Source organism: Zeugodacus cucurbitae, chromosome 6 (genome assembly GCF_028554725.1).
Source record: "Zeugodacus cucurbitae isolate PBARC_wt_2022May chromosome 6, idZeuCucr1.2, whole genome shotgun sequence".
Taxonomy (NCBI): domain Eukaryota; kingdom Metazoa; phylum Arthropoda; class Insecta; order Diptera; family Tephritidae; genus Zeugodacus; species Zeugodacus cucurbitae.
The window spans coordinates 6,684,948-6,703,252 of NC_071671.1; the positions used below are offsets into that span (position 1 = coordinate 6,684,948).

Here is an 18,305-nt window from a genome sequence, read left to right on the forward strand (position 1 = left end):
TAGTGGGTTAGTAATTAACCAGACTGGATAAGGAAGCGAAGCGTGTGGGTCTGGTGGTGAACGAGGACAAGACGAAATATTTCCTGTCATCAAACAAACAGTCAGCGCATTCGCGTCTTGGCTCCCACGTCTCTGTTGACAGTCATAACTTTGAAGTTGTTGATAATTTCGTCTACCTGGGAACCAGCATTAACAGCAATAACAATGTCAGCCTGGAAATCCAACGCAGAATCACTCTTGCCAACAGGTGCTACTATGGACTAAGTAGGCAATTGAAAAGTAAAGTCCTCTCTCGACGAACAAAAACCAAACTCTACAAGTCCCTCATCATTCCCGTCCTACTTTACGGTGCAGAAGCGTGGACGATGTCAACATCCGATGAGACGGCACTAGGAGTTTTCGAGAGAAAGGTTTTGCGGAAGATTTATGGTCCCTTAAACATTGGCAACGGCGAATACCGCAGACGATGGAACGATGAGCTGTATGTGTTATTCGACGACATAGACATAGTCCAGCGAATAAAAAAACAGCGGCTACGCTGGCTAGGTCATGTTGTTCGAATGGATGAAAGTGCTCCAGCTCTGAAAGTATTCGATGCAGTACCCGCTGGTGGAAGCCGAGGAAGAGGGAGAACTCCACTCCGATGGAAGGACCAGGTGGAGAGGGACCTGGCTTCGCTTGGTATAACCAATTGGCGCCAAACTGCCAGAAGAAGGGATACGTGGCGCACTGTTTTGGACTCGGCTATAACCGCGTAAGCGGTGTCTACGCCAGTCAAGAAGAAGAAGAATTAACTTGTAGATGTAGTGACGGAACCTAAATAAATCCAGATCCGTTTAGAAATCATTAGTACATAATGAGATTGAAAAACCCCAGAAAAGTCTATAAAATAAATTTTCTTAAATAGACAAAAAACTGTCGAAATTTTTGTAGAGAGAATAATGTAGACCCTTAAGTTTTTGTTCTTTTAAGCTAAAAGTCAGATTATTTATCAATTATTACTTAATATCATTTCATCATAAATCCTTCTCCAATAAATCGAGAACTTGTCATTACAAAAGTGTTACACATTTATCGAATGACCCGCAGTCTATACTTATATGATATTTATGCCATAATTAATGTTTTCTTTATAATAATTATTAGCACTTTACTAACCATTAATTAACGATAATTTATTATACGTGCAGTCAGTACACTGCGTGGCTGACAATAAATTTAAAGACTAACTGCCAATTAATGGTGACAAAAGCGCAACTAACACAAATTAACTACCAAATTAACAACAAATTTATACACAAATATAATATATATTACAAATACACATATACAAAGTAAAAAAGAAAGGAAAGTAGTACATATTTTGCATAATCTTGGTGGGGGTATAACGGTGCTGTGGCGTCTGTTGTTTGACGACAATTTAGGTGTCATTAAGCCGAAATAATATGTTTGTTGGTCGACGCCTTTAACAGCTGTTTCACATGAAATATATGTGAGTATAGAAGCGCAGAATTTACATAATTTCTGTCGGGAATCCTAGGAGACACAATAAATGGCGCTATGAGCATATGCCGCTGTGGCTAAAAATCCTTCATACGGGTTTGTTTATGTACGACCTTTCACACTGTAGTTGTAATTAACGATGGCGGCACGCAATTTGTCTGTCTTTTACATTGAACTATATAGTAGTAACAGGCGATAATTTTTTTTAAATAAAGCACTCTTTTATCATGCTTATTGAGAGCGGGAGTTTCAAGGAGCAGTAACTACATGTGGTATTTATTAGAAACCTTTGATGTGGAGTGAGATAGTTCGAAATGGGAACATTTTGGCTTGAATTAACAAAACAGCAACAGTTTTAGTATTTTCTATAGTAAGGCTTTCAATATGTCTATCTCAAGTATAGTTTAGGCAAGTTAGATTTACTTCAATGTGTGTATGAGAACACCTTCTTTCGGACTCTTCTTGTATAGTTATGTTGTCACAAACTCTCGGATTTCTCTTTATTTATTGTCCTAAAAAGGTTATATAATGTTACTTCAAACAAATGGGTTGTTAGAGGCGACTTCGTGTACAGAGAATAATACTGATAAGATCTCTTATGATCGGCCATATTTCTAAAATTGTCTTAAATATGGAAAGTTATACAGTTACAATTATATTAGTCTAGTTGCTTTCAGAATCGTATAGACTTTGAGAAAGAAGTTGGATGGGATATGTAAAATACTTAGGTTTGTATCCAAAAGTTAAAAAAAAAATCGGAAAAATTGTGGACATATTTCTGGTTCATGAATAGTCGTTCTAAAGGGTTCAGATCGGTATTAAAGGAAATGATCTCAATATTTTTTTTCAGGATTGCTTTTAAAATATTAATATTAAGAGAATAGATTTTAGCTATGAACTCTAGCATGAAGGTATCGTCTAAGTATTTTGTTAGGTAACATTGAAGTTTTATGAAAGACTACTTAGAAGTACCTGTTTTGTTATTGTTTCGAGATTTCGTGCAATATTTAAAGAATCCATGAGATATTTCTTTATTAACACATGGAGAAATATTCTAAAGCTGCCCAAAGCGATAAAAAAGCTCTGAAGAGACCTCCTAAAACTTAGCTCGCTGAATTCCTTCCGGTAGTGGAAATTTTACAATGATAATGTGTTGAACATATATAAGTATTATCAGAATATATTACTTTTTCGAAGGTACATTAGCTATGGACCAGAGAACTGCAAAACTCACTTTTTCTTTGAATCAGCTCATACGCAAAAGTTTCTAATCAATTCCAATCACTGAGCGAAACACAGCGTTGAGCAAAAACCAGCTCATGTCGCCGCACCGCTCATTCGCGTACAATGTGAGCCTTCGGTCCGAAATGCTTTGCTCACTTCACGAAATTTTTAGCTCACTTTCGCTCAGTGATTGGAAGTGAATAAGCCGTTCTCTGCTATGGACTTTCTTCAGAGACGTTAGCAGATATACGAGCTTTTTCGAACAAGGTTATTAGTAGTTTTATTTATTCACCATTTTAGTTATTGGACTTGATATTTTTAGGCTTTTTGAGAATGTCTCATTTTTATATGAAGGTCTCATGTTTTCCTTGAGGACACTAAATTACGAAAATAAACAAATTATTGCCATTATAAATTTATTCGTACTGCTCTACTGAATTTCAAACGAATCTCACTGAATAAATTAGTGAAATTCAAGACAATAATCATCAATTACTATTAATTTGCGTCTATTTTTGAAAATAGAATATATAAATACCCAAAATACTTAAACTGTACGAAAGTAATTTTCATTTTATTTTTACTTTGGAATTCAAAGAGACGAATTCACGCAAAATCCATTGGTACATATATAAAGTTACTATATATAAATTTATGTGCTATATACAACTTTTATATATCCTTTACGGAAATATAAATAGCATTAATTTAAAAGCCTTATCGAGTTCACTTTGGGACTTTGAAACTACCTGCATACGTACTATGTATTTACGGTTACTCCCGAGTATGAGTATGTAAATTAAATGATTTCGTGCGTCACATGTCCCAATGTGCTTAGTGGATCATAAATAACTATTTTAACACACGAGTATGGCAAGTATTTATTAGAAGCCTTCACAACAAAATACTTTTTCATTTACTTAAGCACACATAACCTCAAACACACATACTGCCGGCATGTAAGTGGGCAATTCTGGCGCTACGATGAGCGAAAAAAAGATATTGACTGCGTGGCTGCGAGCCGTAATGACCGCGTAAATTTACGATGTCTGAAATGACAGTTACCAAATGACGCGGGACGCGATGCGACGCGCTGTCAATGTTTTTAAGGAATTGACATACTGCCACCACGACTCTAATGGCGGCGTTGAGCTTTATTTTTTGGTGGGCGGCACTCTATTTATTTGCCTATTTTTATTTTGGTGACGATTTTGAATATTTTCTATATGGTAATGAGTATGTGGCAAGTACTTTTATAAAAGACGCGTTGGATAGACAAGTATTTGTAGACGCATAAGGGTATATAATTGTATAGTAAGAAGGCAAAGGGGGACTGATTGGTGTTGTAGAGTAGGCGCAAGCAGAAAAATGCTTGACAAACTGATTGACAACTGTCATTGGGAAGTATAATGGCTGTTAGAAACTTGCAAAATGGGGCGTGGAAGAGTCGAAAATCGAACCGGGTATTTTTTTAAGGGTTGTGTAGACTTAATACTTGTTTCAAGCTGTAGTTAGGTCTACTGTTTTTTAGGTTAGAATAGTTGTTATCTGAGGAATAGGTTCTTAAATAACAAGAGAGACGTTTCTAAAGCGAAAAAAGATTTGAAAACATATCAAGATATTCGAGTTATCACCCAAAGCTTATAAAGCTTTAAAGCTTATTGCGTATAAACCCTATTGGCTGACAATGAACTGAAGAAAAAATGTTAGTATATATTTCATACTAGACACATCGGCCGATTTCATTCATTTTGGAACCAATTCGCAACCAATTATTTTTTATCACTTTCTCTTCCAGCTTTTTTTAAATCTATACTAATATTATAAAGTTGAAGAGTTTGTTTGAACGCGCTATTCTCCGAAACTACTGGTTCGAATCGAATAATTCTTTTTGTGTTGGATAGTCCATTTATTGAGGAAGGCTATAGGCTATATAGCATCAGGAGCGAAGAAACAGTGGTAAATGTATAAAAAACGGGGGAAATTATTTATCTTTGAGGGCTTCCGTTCCTTGCACTGCGAAAGCGGTTCAAGATTAGACACGCTAAGGATCGAGAACGGTTGGACCATTCTTGATGAAATGTTCAGAGGTTATTCGTTGTGGATCTTTGAAGGTTTAGTCGGAAAATTGTAAATTGATACGCACGGTGGAACTGGGAATCCTGATTGATTCTGATATCATTGAATTTGGCAATAATACGATCTCAAAATGGCATTACGTTGGCTCTCGCATCTACTGGAATTGCAGCAACGCTACTTGAAGTTGGAAGAACGGCACATTCGACATTGTAGCTTCAGTTAAACATGCAAATCTATGAAACATCTATGAGAAGAGTGCAATTTTCTAGAAGCACTTGACAGAACAATGAAAGATCTGTGGAATAATAATCGTCGCTTTGGTGGCGTAATGATACTGTTATTGACAAACACATTCCGTTCTGAATTTCGAAATCAACAGCGGCGGAGGAATTGAACGCATGTCTCAAGTCATCGTACTTGTGGCGGCACGCGAAAACCATATGATTGACCATGAATATGCGGGTGTTCCTGCAACAGGAAAGCACCGCAGAAGATTTGCAAAGAACTGGGCAAATTCTGGTTAATACTTCTAATGGTTTGAAATCAATCCGAACATTGGCCAAATTTATCGTAACTACGATTGGTTGAGTGCACGCAGATTTTTAACTGTCAAAAATACCGATGTCTATACGACTTAAAGTCAACTTCCGGGATATTTGTTTTCATACACATCGATCGATCATATTGAAAATGAAGACGAAGCTGTGAATTATCCAGTGAAATTTCTAAATTCTTTGTCATTATAATGCTTTGTCATTTATTATGCTTCGCAAACTTCAAGCAGCTATCGAATAATGTAATAGTTGCAAGAATTTTTTAAAGCGACTTACAAGGGGGCAGAATGCTTGATTCCACGAATTTCTTTGAGTTCTAACGATTTGCCATGACAGTTCAAACGTATTCAGTTTCCAATGAGACTTGCATTTGGGATGACAATCAACAGGTCTCAAAGACAGTCGCTGGAGGTGTGTGGCATAAATTTCATTCACGAGTTGAAAAACCATCTTCTCTCTACATTTACGCAACGGAACAGAAAACAAAAAATATTGTTTATTAAGCTGATTGAAAAAAATTTAGAAAAATCACAAATAAATGTATTCCAACAATATACAAATTCAACTGTGTTTTCAAAACAAATAATTTCACGCAGTGCAACGACTGCGGAGTCAGCTAGTATTTTATAAAAATTTAGGAAATTTTTATGAAAATTTAGAAATATAAATAATCGCTATATTTTAAATTCATTAGGTATTACTTTCTTTACAAAAATATATACTTTTTGAGGTTATGTTCATTTCAAAAATTTGTCGCAACTTCCCACACATAACCTAAATTTTGGTATGGCGTGTCTCATACATTATCCAAACTTAAAAGTAGAAACAAAACTGCAACAATTTGTCGATACAAACTGTTACATAATTACCTGTCATTAAAGCAAATTAAAATTCATAACAATTTCGTGCAACATAAAAAGAGTTTGCTAAACTCTGAAAAAACAAAACTTACTTTCTAACTAACGCAATTTTCAGCGCGCCAAATGGCAAATTGAGCAAGTATTCCCAACAAATTTTCGTCGATGCCACAAATCCTTGCAATTTGCGCAATCAGTTCACGCCAATTTGCCATTGCCTGTCGCGCACTTCCGCGCGCACACCCTGTACACAAACACACCCTGTGAAGGTAGCCACCCACACACAATGGAAGCGGCAATTATACACAGCGTATTACTTACTTACTCACTTGCCGGCAAATTAAACTTTCACTGCGAATAAATTGCAAAAAGTTATGAATTATACTACGCAACTTGCCACTTAGTGAGCAACCCACGCTGGCCACCTTGCCACCAAACCACCGGCGGTCATATTCACTTTCCTTACCGTTTGGCAATGCAAATGTCGCCTCCTTTTTTCAGCATTTCAATGTGTCAGCGCGCTCCAACCGGCGACGGCTGTTTCGATTCGTACGTGAATATTTCAATATGTACAACAACAAAAACAATAATAAAAAACAACGGAGTAAATATTTCATGATGTCATTATTTGCAGTTGTAGCGAAATAAATAAACATTTTGAAGCGCACCGACCACACACACATACATACAAACATACATAAGCAATAAGTAATATTAGCAGTAGGTGCATTTACACACACCAATACACACACACGATTTCTCATATATAGGTGTTTGTGTATTGTAGTTGTATTGCCTGCAAGCGCTGTCGTGGCCTTCAGACGCTTTTGTTGTTGTTGTTGTTCTTGTTGTTTTTGTCATTGTCATTAAGTTCTTCCTGCTTTTATTGCATACTTTTCAGCTCATTTGGCATACTAACATGTATTCGCTTGCTCCATTTAATCTATGTTGCATGAGTTTGATGTGCGAATGTGTGTTAGTATGTATGTGTGTGTGTGTGATTTAAAGTTGACCACACTCTCCGGTTTTTCTTGCATATTTAAATTGCTAATGAAGCGCAATAAATTTGCCAACAGCAAAGGTCCGCTTTGTTATTTGCGGTATTTTGTGCGCATTTCAACATGTCATCGGCAATCGTTAAACTGTATATTAACCTATATATTTTATAAGAAATACCACAGCTGTTTCACAAATTGCGCAGAATGAAGTGATTTCACAGCTGTTCCTAAATTAATGCCATTTTTTTCATGAAAGATTAGGTATTTCCCAACTGAGCTCTACATATATTAGAGCAGCTTTAGGTCCTTAGGTCTTATTTCAAAAACATCCCTCTATTTGCCTTCTCATTCAAAGACTTCGTAAAGTCCACAAAAGCTTGCGTAAACTGCATACCTTTCAAATTTCTATGAGATAAACAAACTTTCCTACGAGCTAACGTCTTTTCTCTGCGAAAGTTTCCGAAGCTAGAACTAGACAACACGCCAGCTCTGAAATAATGTACCCGAAACCTAAAAACTTGAACACTACACTTCAAAGATGCCTTTGAAAACAATTAATCCAAAAAGCTAAAGAGAAAAAGAAGAACTTAAAGCTCTGTTCCTCTAAACTTTGAGCCTCATCTTTCCTTTAACCAGTTAGAGGTTATCTTGTTAGACCAGAAACTGATACTTGAAATACCGAAAACTATTTTACTTTATATACGCATCAACAACACCCTAGGCCGGAAATACTATTGCAGCTAGTAGATCTCAGGGTCCAAAAGTAAACAATATTTCTACAGAAACGCTGGCTACGTGGCTATCAATACAGTGAAACTTCTCTTGGACGAACACTTACCATCGATCGATTTTTGTGAGCCTCAGAGACGTGTCCGCTTAAGAGTGGGTCATTTGTTCTCAAAATTTTACTTGCAAGAAGAAAATTTTAGCTTTAATTCTAATGAAGGTACACTAAGATACATTAAGGCGTATAACCCTCTTTGGTCATGAACTAACAACTGAACTCAAGAGAGCTTGTGAAAGCTGTGCTTTTGATGCTGACTCTCATCACTATAGGACACAAGGTTTTATTGCACCATATAGCACCATTTCGCTTCAACATTTTTCAACATTCAAATAAAAAATCGATAGAATTGTAATAATAAGGAATTCTTCGAAGCTTTCAGAATACGATTTCGAAACTCGTTCGACTCCAATGGAAAACTGAGAAGTCAAATATAATTTTGACAGCTTAATTATCCGTGGTAAAACTCAATAAATTAGAACTCAATCTGCCATCTCAACACAATTAAGCTAGTTTTTTAACACAAAAGTCTTCTGGCTCCACTTTCCAACCGGCGTCAGTTTGTCCTACTCTAAAATGCCACATTTGCTTAGCACTCTACTAAAAAAAACGCTCAAGCAATTGCTTGGAAAATATCGCGCTGCAGTGCATAACTTTTGGCACTTACAACCTGACACAAGCCGCTCTTACTACTTGCTTTTCGAGGTTTTTACTTTTTTCGAACTGCTGCGAAGGCTCCGAAATATAAATATAACGAATTCACCGTTGTAATAGCCAAATTGTAAGTTAACCCACTGCAGCCAAGTATTATATAAATATAATTTGAACTCAACACTTCAGAGCGCGCGCAAACCTTGCAGGCCAACTTGTGCCACACTTTTTCCATTTTTTTTTCTGTGAAAAAGTGTGCTTATATGCATATACACCTTTCTATGTTTGTATGCCTGTGTGTATTTGGTAGCCGCAAAAAGGCCAGTCTTTGCGCCGCACATCAAACCTGTCCGAATGCAGAAAACAGACAAACGAACCAACAAGCGTGCAATAAATAAACATGTGAACCATAAGAGTCAGGAGCCAGGAGCCAAAATATGAAGGAAACCAGCAAGAGCAATTGCTTTATATGTGTCGATGTGTGTGTTCGTGTTTGCTTGTTTATTTGTGTGCAGCGTTGAAAAGACAGTTAAAGTTGCGCGCCAATTCAGGGCAATAAATACTCATACCACTTGTATGCCATTTAAATATATACAAATGCATTTATATATACCTATAAGCACATATTTGTTTTTGTAGTCACATATGTGTGTGTGTTTATGTTGACATATGAATGATAGCCGGTATATGGCCATGCGCCTTAATGTATGCTTGTATTGTAGAAGAGAAAAGGAGAACCCAAAAGGAATGTGTAGTGCAATTAGAACGCAATTTTCTTTACAATAAGATCACAATACACCATTTTATTAATAATTTGATATAATTTCAGAAACTTTCAAAAGCTTTCATCTTCAAAATAGTTAATTTTTAGTTATGACTTTTGTGATTATAATTTAAAAAAATCCGAATAATTTTAGAAATCGAAGTCCTAGTGATAGAATGAGGTATTCCAAATGCGAAATTTTTATATTTTTGTGAGCTTTCAAGATCTTAGGTTTTCCAAGATAATTGTCCAAAAGGCGGTATGTTCAAAAAATAACGGGAATTTTAAAATTTCACAGGTTTAGAGAATCAATTTTTTTTATTTATTTTTTATTATATTGATATATGTACGTTCTCCTGAAGTGCCATAAAATTTGCCTCTAGAAGCCGCTGACATATTTTTATGAGATTGGCGATTTTCGTTTGTTAAAAGCTCACACTTCGTTGCTTGTTCGTGAATTCCTCCATATTCGCCAGACATGAATGCGTGTAACTTTTTACTAATTCGAAAAATAAAGAGAACCTTAAAGGACCGTCGTTTTACAAGCTGAAATCGCTGAAAGAACCAAAGTGAAATCCCAAAGGAGTTTGAGAAGTGTTTCGCCGATTGGAATAAGTGCTCACATAAGTACATAATATCGAATGGGGACTATTTGAAGGCGATCCCATTAATGTAGACGAATAAATAATTTTTTTTTTCGAAAAACAAAAATTCCCGTTATTTTTTGAACACGCCTCGTTTGTATTGAAGTCTAGTGTAATATCGTAAAATATAACCTGAACCTTCGGAACCAATTAGCCTCCAATGTATAGTACGGTCAAGTAGCTTCCAACTGAATCGGAAGACAAAAAATCCGTAGATTTGCTTCGATCTGAGTGAAATTTCCAAACATTAACATAACCTTAGAAAAGGTTCTGAGGGCATCTTATTAACACTAGGAGCTGCAAGAGCAGTTGAGCGTTTCTCAACTCTGAAATTCAGCTGTCTAATTAGAAACCTTCACTTCTAAATGAGATCCATAACCACCTCATCAGTAAAGATATGTTGAATTGACAATACTTTTAGTTTCGAAGATCATAAGAAACCTTAGTTAGTCAATAATCATGAGCAATTGTTTTCAAAGCAGTTAAGACAGCGATAACACTTCAATGGGCTATCCATAAATTGATCATGAGCTCGACCATGTATCTTCGGAAAAAGAATTCCATAACTAAAACTCTGGTGAAGGATTGTTGGAGAACCCAGAAAGAACTAAAAATATATCAAGAAAGTACCAGGATCACTCCCATCAATAAAACTTGAAATGTCAGGTTTATGGGAATGCTCGGTGGATCCGTTTGCATTGGTGAGTCAACCAAAAAACTTGCTAAATTTTTCCACAAGGGTCTAAATTACAACAAAAGCCCGACAATAATACTCCCTGTAGAGTCGAAGTCGCAGTTTTTGTTGTAATTGTAGTAATAAATGTCAGTAGTAGTAACACCAACACCACTATAGTCTCACACATACATACATACATACATGTATATTCATGGCTGTGTACCAACATATGTAACTACTGCTGGTTTGTAGAGTATCGAAGCTTGCCGGTTGACTGCAGCCGTTTGGCGCCCACTTTTCATTGTGCCAATGCCACCATTAGCGTGGTCGATGCAAGGCAACGACAGGAATAGCGAGCGATGCCATGGCGTTGTGTTGACGGCGGCGGCGACAACGAGTTCAGCGCGAATAATAGTTTATTAGCGAACACAAGTGAGAGTATGTGTCTGTGTGTGTGTGCGTGTGCATATGTGTTGGCTGTTGCATACCGTAAGGCGCTAACATGTTTTCACCCAAATCACCATTCATTCAGTACGTTACTGACGGCTCAACGAAACGGTTTCGTGTGCTCGTTGTGGGAGCGAACGTGTGAAGTAAAAATATAAATATTAAAGTTTCGGTTTTTTTGCGGAGAAAGAAATTGAAATTTTATTACTCTAACTGTTGGGTGGTTGAATAGTAGCTGTGTGGAATTCTTTCTTTTATGGCGTGCAAATATTAAAATGTTAGTGTGAAATAAAAATGTATGTGGTGTTTTTATAATTAAAAAATATATATTTGTTCAAAATAGCTTTTGTTGAGAGAAGTATAATTTTTGTAAAATTTTTTGGAATTTTTAAATTTTTCTACATAAAAATTTGGTAGTAGCATATGAGGAAATGTTTTTTATTTTATTCATTATATTATTTGTGAATCATCAGTGTTTTGCAAATGGCATTTGTTGAGGAATTTATATATAAATTTAAAAAAATGATTACAAAAATTCAGAAAATAAGACTACAAAATGAAAATAAAAATCATAGAACAAAATAATTCAGTAATTATAATAATATGATTTTTTAAAAATAATGATTATGATTTTTTAATAATTATTTAATTGAAATAATTATAAATTAAAATTACTTAGACGCAATAATAAAGAAAAAAAATTATAGTTTTGAAATAAAAAACCCAAAAAGTAATCTATGAAAAAATATTATAACATATGTAAATTGCCGATTGAAAATTAAATAGAAAAATATCTTTGGAGATATTGGGAATTTCAAAAAAAATAAAGAAAAATATAATTATAATATTTTTTTGTTAATATTTATATTAAAAAAATGCCAAAATTAGCCATTTCGAAGAATTTCAAAAGAACTACAAAGCAATAACACCAACAATAACTAATTTTTGAATGATTAATAACGATTTAAAAATACTTTCATTAATAACAAAAAATATTCAAAAAAGTATATATCCAAAAAATTTTTTTCGTAATAAAATTATGAAATAAAGATCGAAAATGCTTTTTGTAAGTAAAAATTAAAAATAAATAAAAAAATTATTTTGAATAAAAATTTTGATGTTTGAAAAATTATTCATATATACAAATGTAGATACAAGGATAATACTATTTTTTCATTGCAGTTAAAGGAATTTACAAAAATTATTTATAATTTTTTTTTGAAAAAGAGAAAAAACGGGGATCCAAAATGAAAAAAAACAAAAATAAGTGTTTTAGGTAAGACCATAAACTCGTGCTTGAACTAGGAAAGACAAAAAGTATAAATTGGAATTTCGGCAGACATTTTCCCAAAAAAATAAAAATTTCGGTCAAATTTGCTTAACATAAAATTTACTATTTTTTTTTTAAATAGTTGTAATTGAAAAAAAAATAAAATCCTTTGTTCAAGCACGAGTAAATTGTATCTCGAACACCTGTACAAAATTTCATCAAGATCGGTTGAGTAGTTTTCGAGAACATTTGACAACCGACTTTGAAAAAACGGTTCCGAGAAAATCACGTTTAAAGTTTTGAGTAACAATAATACCTGACCTGGAGCGCACACCTTCCAAAGGTAGTATCTGCGAAACTATTATTCGGATCGACTTGAAAATTTGGGATAATATTCTTGAGATGTTGTAGAAATTAAAACAAACAATAAATTTTCTGAACCCACGAAACCCAGTAACCCCTTAAATACGGAAAGAAATAAATTTAAATAAAAAAATTAAAATTAAATTAAATAAAGGAGAACAATAAAAATTATAAAAAAATAATCATCATAAAAAATTTTGCATTTTTATTACTTAATCCAACCATGAAAAAATTAGATTAAAATTTATTATTTAAACAAATTAAAATTACAAAAAATCTAACCACAGTTGAACTTACCTAACTCGAATCGAGAGACTTCTAGTTATGGAAGATAATTTGTATGAAATTTGACTTCAATTGCCAAGTCTGCTTTAGAAACCGAAAAAAAAACGTTTTTTTAGCAATTTTTATTGAAAGGGAAGGATAAACGGAATTTTAAGACGATAGTGTACTATATTTAAGGCTTTAAAAACAATAATTATTATTTAAAAAATATTGAAATTTTTTCAAAGTTGTAAGTATTTTTCTGGAGCGCCTGGAGTCTGCACTTGTAAATCGGTGCCGGTAATGGAGGTCGTGCGATGCAACTGAAACAGTCGAACCAAATTTTTTTTTAAATTTTTATAAGTTTTTTTCTTTATGAACTAAAAAACTACCGAAGAAGTTAAAAAATTCCAAATTTTTACAAGTTTGAAAAAAAAAACTCACTTTTTTGAGAAAAAAATTGACTTTAAGTTGCAAAACAAGTAGTTTAAATAATACCTGCCCAACTTTTTAGTACAAATAGAAGATAATGTAATACTGAAGCTATAACACTTTGGTTTTTATTTCGATCGGTCATATATTCTTTTTGCTATCACCGGCACCGTTTTCTAACACTTGTGAAAATGAAAACTCGAGAAAACGCGCTTTAAAAGTCTGACTGAGCATTCGCACCTGCTCGACGCTCGGCCACTAAAACTGCTCTAGCTTCAAAAATCAGTCGAATTGGCCTCTGGAATTTTAAAGACATATTCTTGGATAGTTTTCTAAAAGATTTAAAACAAAACAAAAAAATCGATTTTTTGAAGCCTGTAGAGCAGACTACTGCCTTAAAGAAGTTCAGCTGTATATCAAAAAGTAAACTATATATTTTTTTTTAATTTTATAAAAAAACTAAACTTATAAAATAAAATAATAATATAAATAAATTAATAAAAATAATAATATATAAAATAAATTTCCAAATATTTTCTAAATATAATAAAAAATAAAATTCACATTAATGAGTTTCGTTAAATAATATTTAAATTATTTAAATTTTTTGTTTTAATATCTTAATATAAATTAAAATTCACTACAAAACATTGTATTAATCTGTGGATAATTTCAAAGTTTTCTAAATAAGAAAAGAAAATTGCCTACTACCGTTGAAAATTGTTTAATAAAATTTGAAAACTCTTTAATAAAAAATTTTATGAAATAATTTTTCTTTAATTCGTACAAATTTAAAACTAATTTTTTTCACTGTCCTATAAAAAAATATTAATAATAAATTATAAATAGTTAAAAAAACAAAAACGCTTAGATAAATATTTTTTCATTACAGCTCACTGCCAAATACCTACAAACTCAATATTTGCCAATGAGCCATAAAAAAGTGTCAACAGTGCGCGCCTTAACCTTAGCATTTTCTTTTCAACAGGATATTTATAAAACAGCAGTTTTCTTTCTCACAACACATACATACATAAATAAATATATATAAAATATAAATATATACATACAAACACATATGTATATGTATGTGTGTGTTTGTCTAATGTGTCTTTGTATGCTTTTCAATACACATATGACTATACTAAGTACACATGTTTGCTTAATCATTTAATTATCTCAATATGTATAATTTTGCTTTATGTCATTTTGTTATTGTTATTGCTATATTGCTATTGCTGCTGTTGTCGATTTAATTTCTTTTCGCCAGTACGAGTATATTTCTATCTATTGATTTTATAGCTAGCTATTTGTGTTGGTCGTATGCAATTACTGTGCATTCGCAGAAATACAACACAAACACACACACACACATATACTCACATATGCATCAATAAACACAAAAACAAAAATAAAAATAAACAAATGCTGAAAAGTATAAAGGATTATCATGAAACAGCAATATGCTTGTGTTTGTATGTGAAAATGCAAAAGGAAAACATTACAAAGCTAAATTTTGATTAACAGACAAACAGCCAGCGAATAGCTTCCAACACACAGCTGGGTAGCTGATAGTAAAAATGTTTCGTGGCAGCAAAATTTTATCACGCTCGCAAATATAATTTTTTATGGCATTTATGAATGCTGAAAACGGATTTTTCGGTATTAAAAATGTTTAATAGCAAATGCAATTTACCGTTGTGCATATGGCCAGCGGGTGTTTAAAAGTGTTTAACGTTTTAAATGCAATTGTGTGTCTGCTGAAAAATGTTTTCGAAAATATGCAAATTTACGCATGTGTGCTATGAAATATTTAATAACTGTTGTATTTTTGTTGTTGTTATTATAGAAAATTGCTTTTATGGCGACTAGTTCAATTTTAATATCATATGTGATGGATTTTCAATGAAAAACTACTCAAAACTGGTGCAATCACTGTTTTTCAAATATAGTAGTCTACTTTTAGGCGCATATGATTTATAAGTTTTCAGCAAATAAATCGAAAATTATCAACTTAATTTTTTTTTTGATAATTTTTTTCAAACTTGTTGCTAGAAAAATGTTCAATACTAGTTTAATTTATTATTTTTTTGTATTTTGAATTTATTTTCTAAATATTTTTTACCATTCTCAATTCAAATGTACGTTATTTCTTCTTAAAGTTCCAAAAACACCAGTCAAGTTCTTAAAAACTTACAATAATTAAAAAAACTCTTTAAAAATTTTTGATTGCAAAATTCTATTTTTTAATTTATTGAATTAAAAAAAATTTTATTTGAAAATTACTTTTTTTAAAAAGACATATTTGGGAGCTTCATGCTCTTAATTCCATAATTAACATACACAAATGTATTAATTTAAAATAATCTCGTCTTAGGGGCGTAATTTACCATGAATTCTGGTGTATAGTATATTTAATAAGAAAATGTTGCCTACATTTGGGAGCATTGGTAAAATTTATATGATACTGATTCAGAGAAGCTTCTAAAAATCGGTTGCAGTATTAATTCTCTGATCAAATTTCATAAAAGCCTCCGAAGAAATCTCTCTTTATACCAAACTAGCAGACCGCTCCAGTTTCGCACGGGATTGCGATGCGAAGAGAATGACTTGCACGCGATTTTCAGTTTTAGATTAAGATTCTCCATCACTGAATCTTTTTGAAACCCCTATCTGGGAACTATTTCCAAAAAGTTTAAATTCGAGCAATAAATATTGCCCATGTTACTCAGGGAGAACGTAGCTTTACAATGGCGAAACAATTTTTGCAATCGACACAGTAGTTTTTGAGTTTATTCATTACAAACATACATACAAGTCTTTCCTCTTTATAATAATAGTATGTATAGATAACTTGTTTTAAAATTGAAAAAGACATATATTTTTCAAATACTATTTTCGATTCCTATTTAAAATATTGATTACTCTATATTCTTGATTGTCAATACTTTTCTAGATTTTTATCATCATTAAAGCTTAAAATCTCTGCAAAAAAATGTCTTTCCTATCGCCATCCTTGAGGTTAGAGAATTTACCAAATGAACCTATTATGACACTCGACCATATACCGGAAGAGAAACGTTACAACAAAAATAATATTGTGGCCAAATGGTGTGCGCCAATAAATGGGAAAATGTATCGCATCGAATTGGAACATGGCACGACCACAGGGCGACGAATGATATGGGTAAATGGAAAGGTGAGTACTAAGACAAAATTTCTAGAAAATTTAAAAAATAAAATTATTCGAACAAATACTTAAAAAATAAAAAAGAATCAGTAAAAAAGAATCAGTAAAAAAGAATCAGCTAAAAATTAATACTTCGAAATATTTTGGAGAGACACATTTGAAAGAAGAGATATAAAGCGCTTTCATTGGCTAATTTTAAGCGCACTAACTCTCAAGCTAAATGACCATGCAAGTGTGTGAGAGAGGGAAAGAGACTGACTCTAGCTAACTGATTAAGCAAGTGAGAGAGAAAGAGAGAGAGAGAAAAAGAGTGTGAATACAACACACTCAACGATTCTCACTTTTGTGAAAGAGAAAATTAATTATTAAGACAATACAAATGTTTATTTCCCTACCATAATTCCAGGAAGTCCTACGCCGCGATTGGATGTTCAAATTGGTGGGCGAAGACTCCTTTTATATCGATCAAGCGCGTTGCATTATACGTGTCGATCCAGCACCAGGTTTCAGATATGAATACTCACTCTATATTGATGGCAAACCGCACGAACTCTACACCGATGAGCTGACGAAACATTATCGACTGTGGTTGGTCAGTATTGAGGATAATGAATATCGCATAATGTTGGAATTGGACACGATCAATTTGTATGTGAACGATCAGTTGCGCAAAGAAACGGTGAGTGGTGTTCCTCTCGGCTGTGGGTAAAACATTTCATGTACTTTAACAAATTTTGTTCATACACACAGGGCGACTTCGTCGACGGTGGCACCGACACCAAATTTACGGAAAATGGCAATGAGTTTGTGCTGCAAGCGCGTTCGAGTGGCAATAAATTGGATGGCTTGACACACACCCTACTGGCGAATGGTGAAGTGATACCTGAGGCTAAGATCATCGAAGTCATGCAAGAGCCCTTCTCGATTTTATCGTCCATTTAATGTGTGAGTGTATTTTGAAGTGACCACCGCTGTGAATTGTTGTTTAAGTAGAAATAAAAGTGATATAATAGCATAGTGCTCGTTATGTGCTAAAAATCGAATGAGTTTTAATTGAAATTTGTGGATAAATGTGTATTTGAAATAAATAATGGATGAATGGAAATCGAGATTTTATTTTATTCAAGTAAGGTAATTATAGTTGGATAATTAAATACATCTATGAGGGTGCTGAGAACCGATTTTTGAAAGGAATGCATTAATCCGGAATCATTCCGGTTTATCCATAACCCAAGAGTTGATAATTCACTATATTGACGATGTTTTTTTTTGACGACCTGCAATCCTTTCCGAGTCTTTTTTTTTGCCTATACAGAGTCGCATTCCAGACCGAAATATATTACCCAGGCTACGTAAATCTTACCTTTCTCTGCAAACCCCTGGATTTGGTTTATAATTTTTTGATTTAAGAGCATCGAAATTGTTTTCAAAACTGCCGTCAAAAGGCCAAAGGCAAAGGCACTCGGGTCCTGAGTTTCAAAACGAGAGAGATTATGGGAGGTTTTTCATATTATTTTTTTTTTTCAAAAAATATATAAAAAAGTTCAATTCGAGTTTAGTGTAATTTTTTTTTTTTTTCGAAAAATAAAATTTTCGAACATTATTT

At 33.3% G+C, this 18,305-nt stretch overlaps 1 protein-coding gene across 2 annotated transcripts; it reads left to right on the top strand.

Moving 5' to 3' along the window:
• The first annotated feature begins 11,270 nt into the window (after positions 1-11,270).
• Positions 11,271-17,800, top strand: LOC105210269 (fas apoptotic inhibitory molecule 1). Of its 2 annotated transcripts, none has more exons than XM_054234483.1 (4): positions 11,271-11,476; positions 16,466-16,708; positions 17,106-17,378; positions 17,450-17,800. In XM_054234483.1, the coding sequence occupies exons 2-4, from the start codon at positions 16,505-16,507 to the stop codon at positions 17,639-17,641; spliced, it is 669 nt and encodes a 222-aa protein (XP_054090458.1). In that variant the 5' UTR covers positions 11,271-11,476; positions 16,466-16,504; the 3' UTR covers positions 17,642-17,800. The 2 variants fall into 2 exon arrangements, with proteins under 2 accessions (XP_054090458.1, XP_011179398.1); XM_011181096.3 differs by having other exon boundaries at positions 11,271-11,457; positions 17,450-17,799.
• The last annotated feature ends 505 nt before the right edge of the window (positions 17,801-18,305 follow it).

Excerpts from the sequence above, each read along its gene's own strand:
- LOC105210269 (XM_054234483.1), top strand. The coding sequence starts at position 16,505 with ATGTCTTTCCTATCGCCATCCTTGAGGTTAGAGAATTTACCAAATGAA. Across the intron at positions 16,709-17,105 it reads TGATATGGGTAAATGGAAAG|GAAGTCCTACGCCGCGATTG; the intron begins GTGAGTACTAAG and ends CCATAATTCCAG. Across the intron at positions 17,379-17,449 it reads ATCAGTTGCGCAAAGAAACG|GGCGACTTCGTCGACGGTGG; the intron begins GTGAGTGGTGTT and ends TCATACACACAG.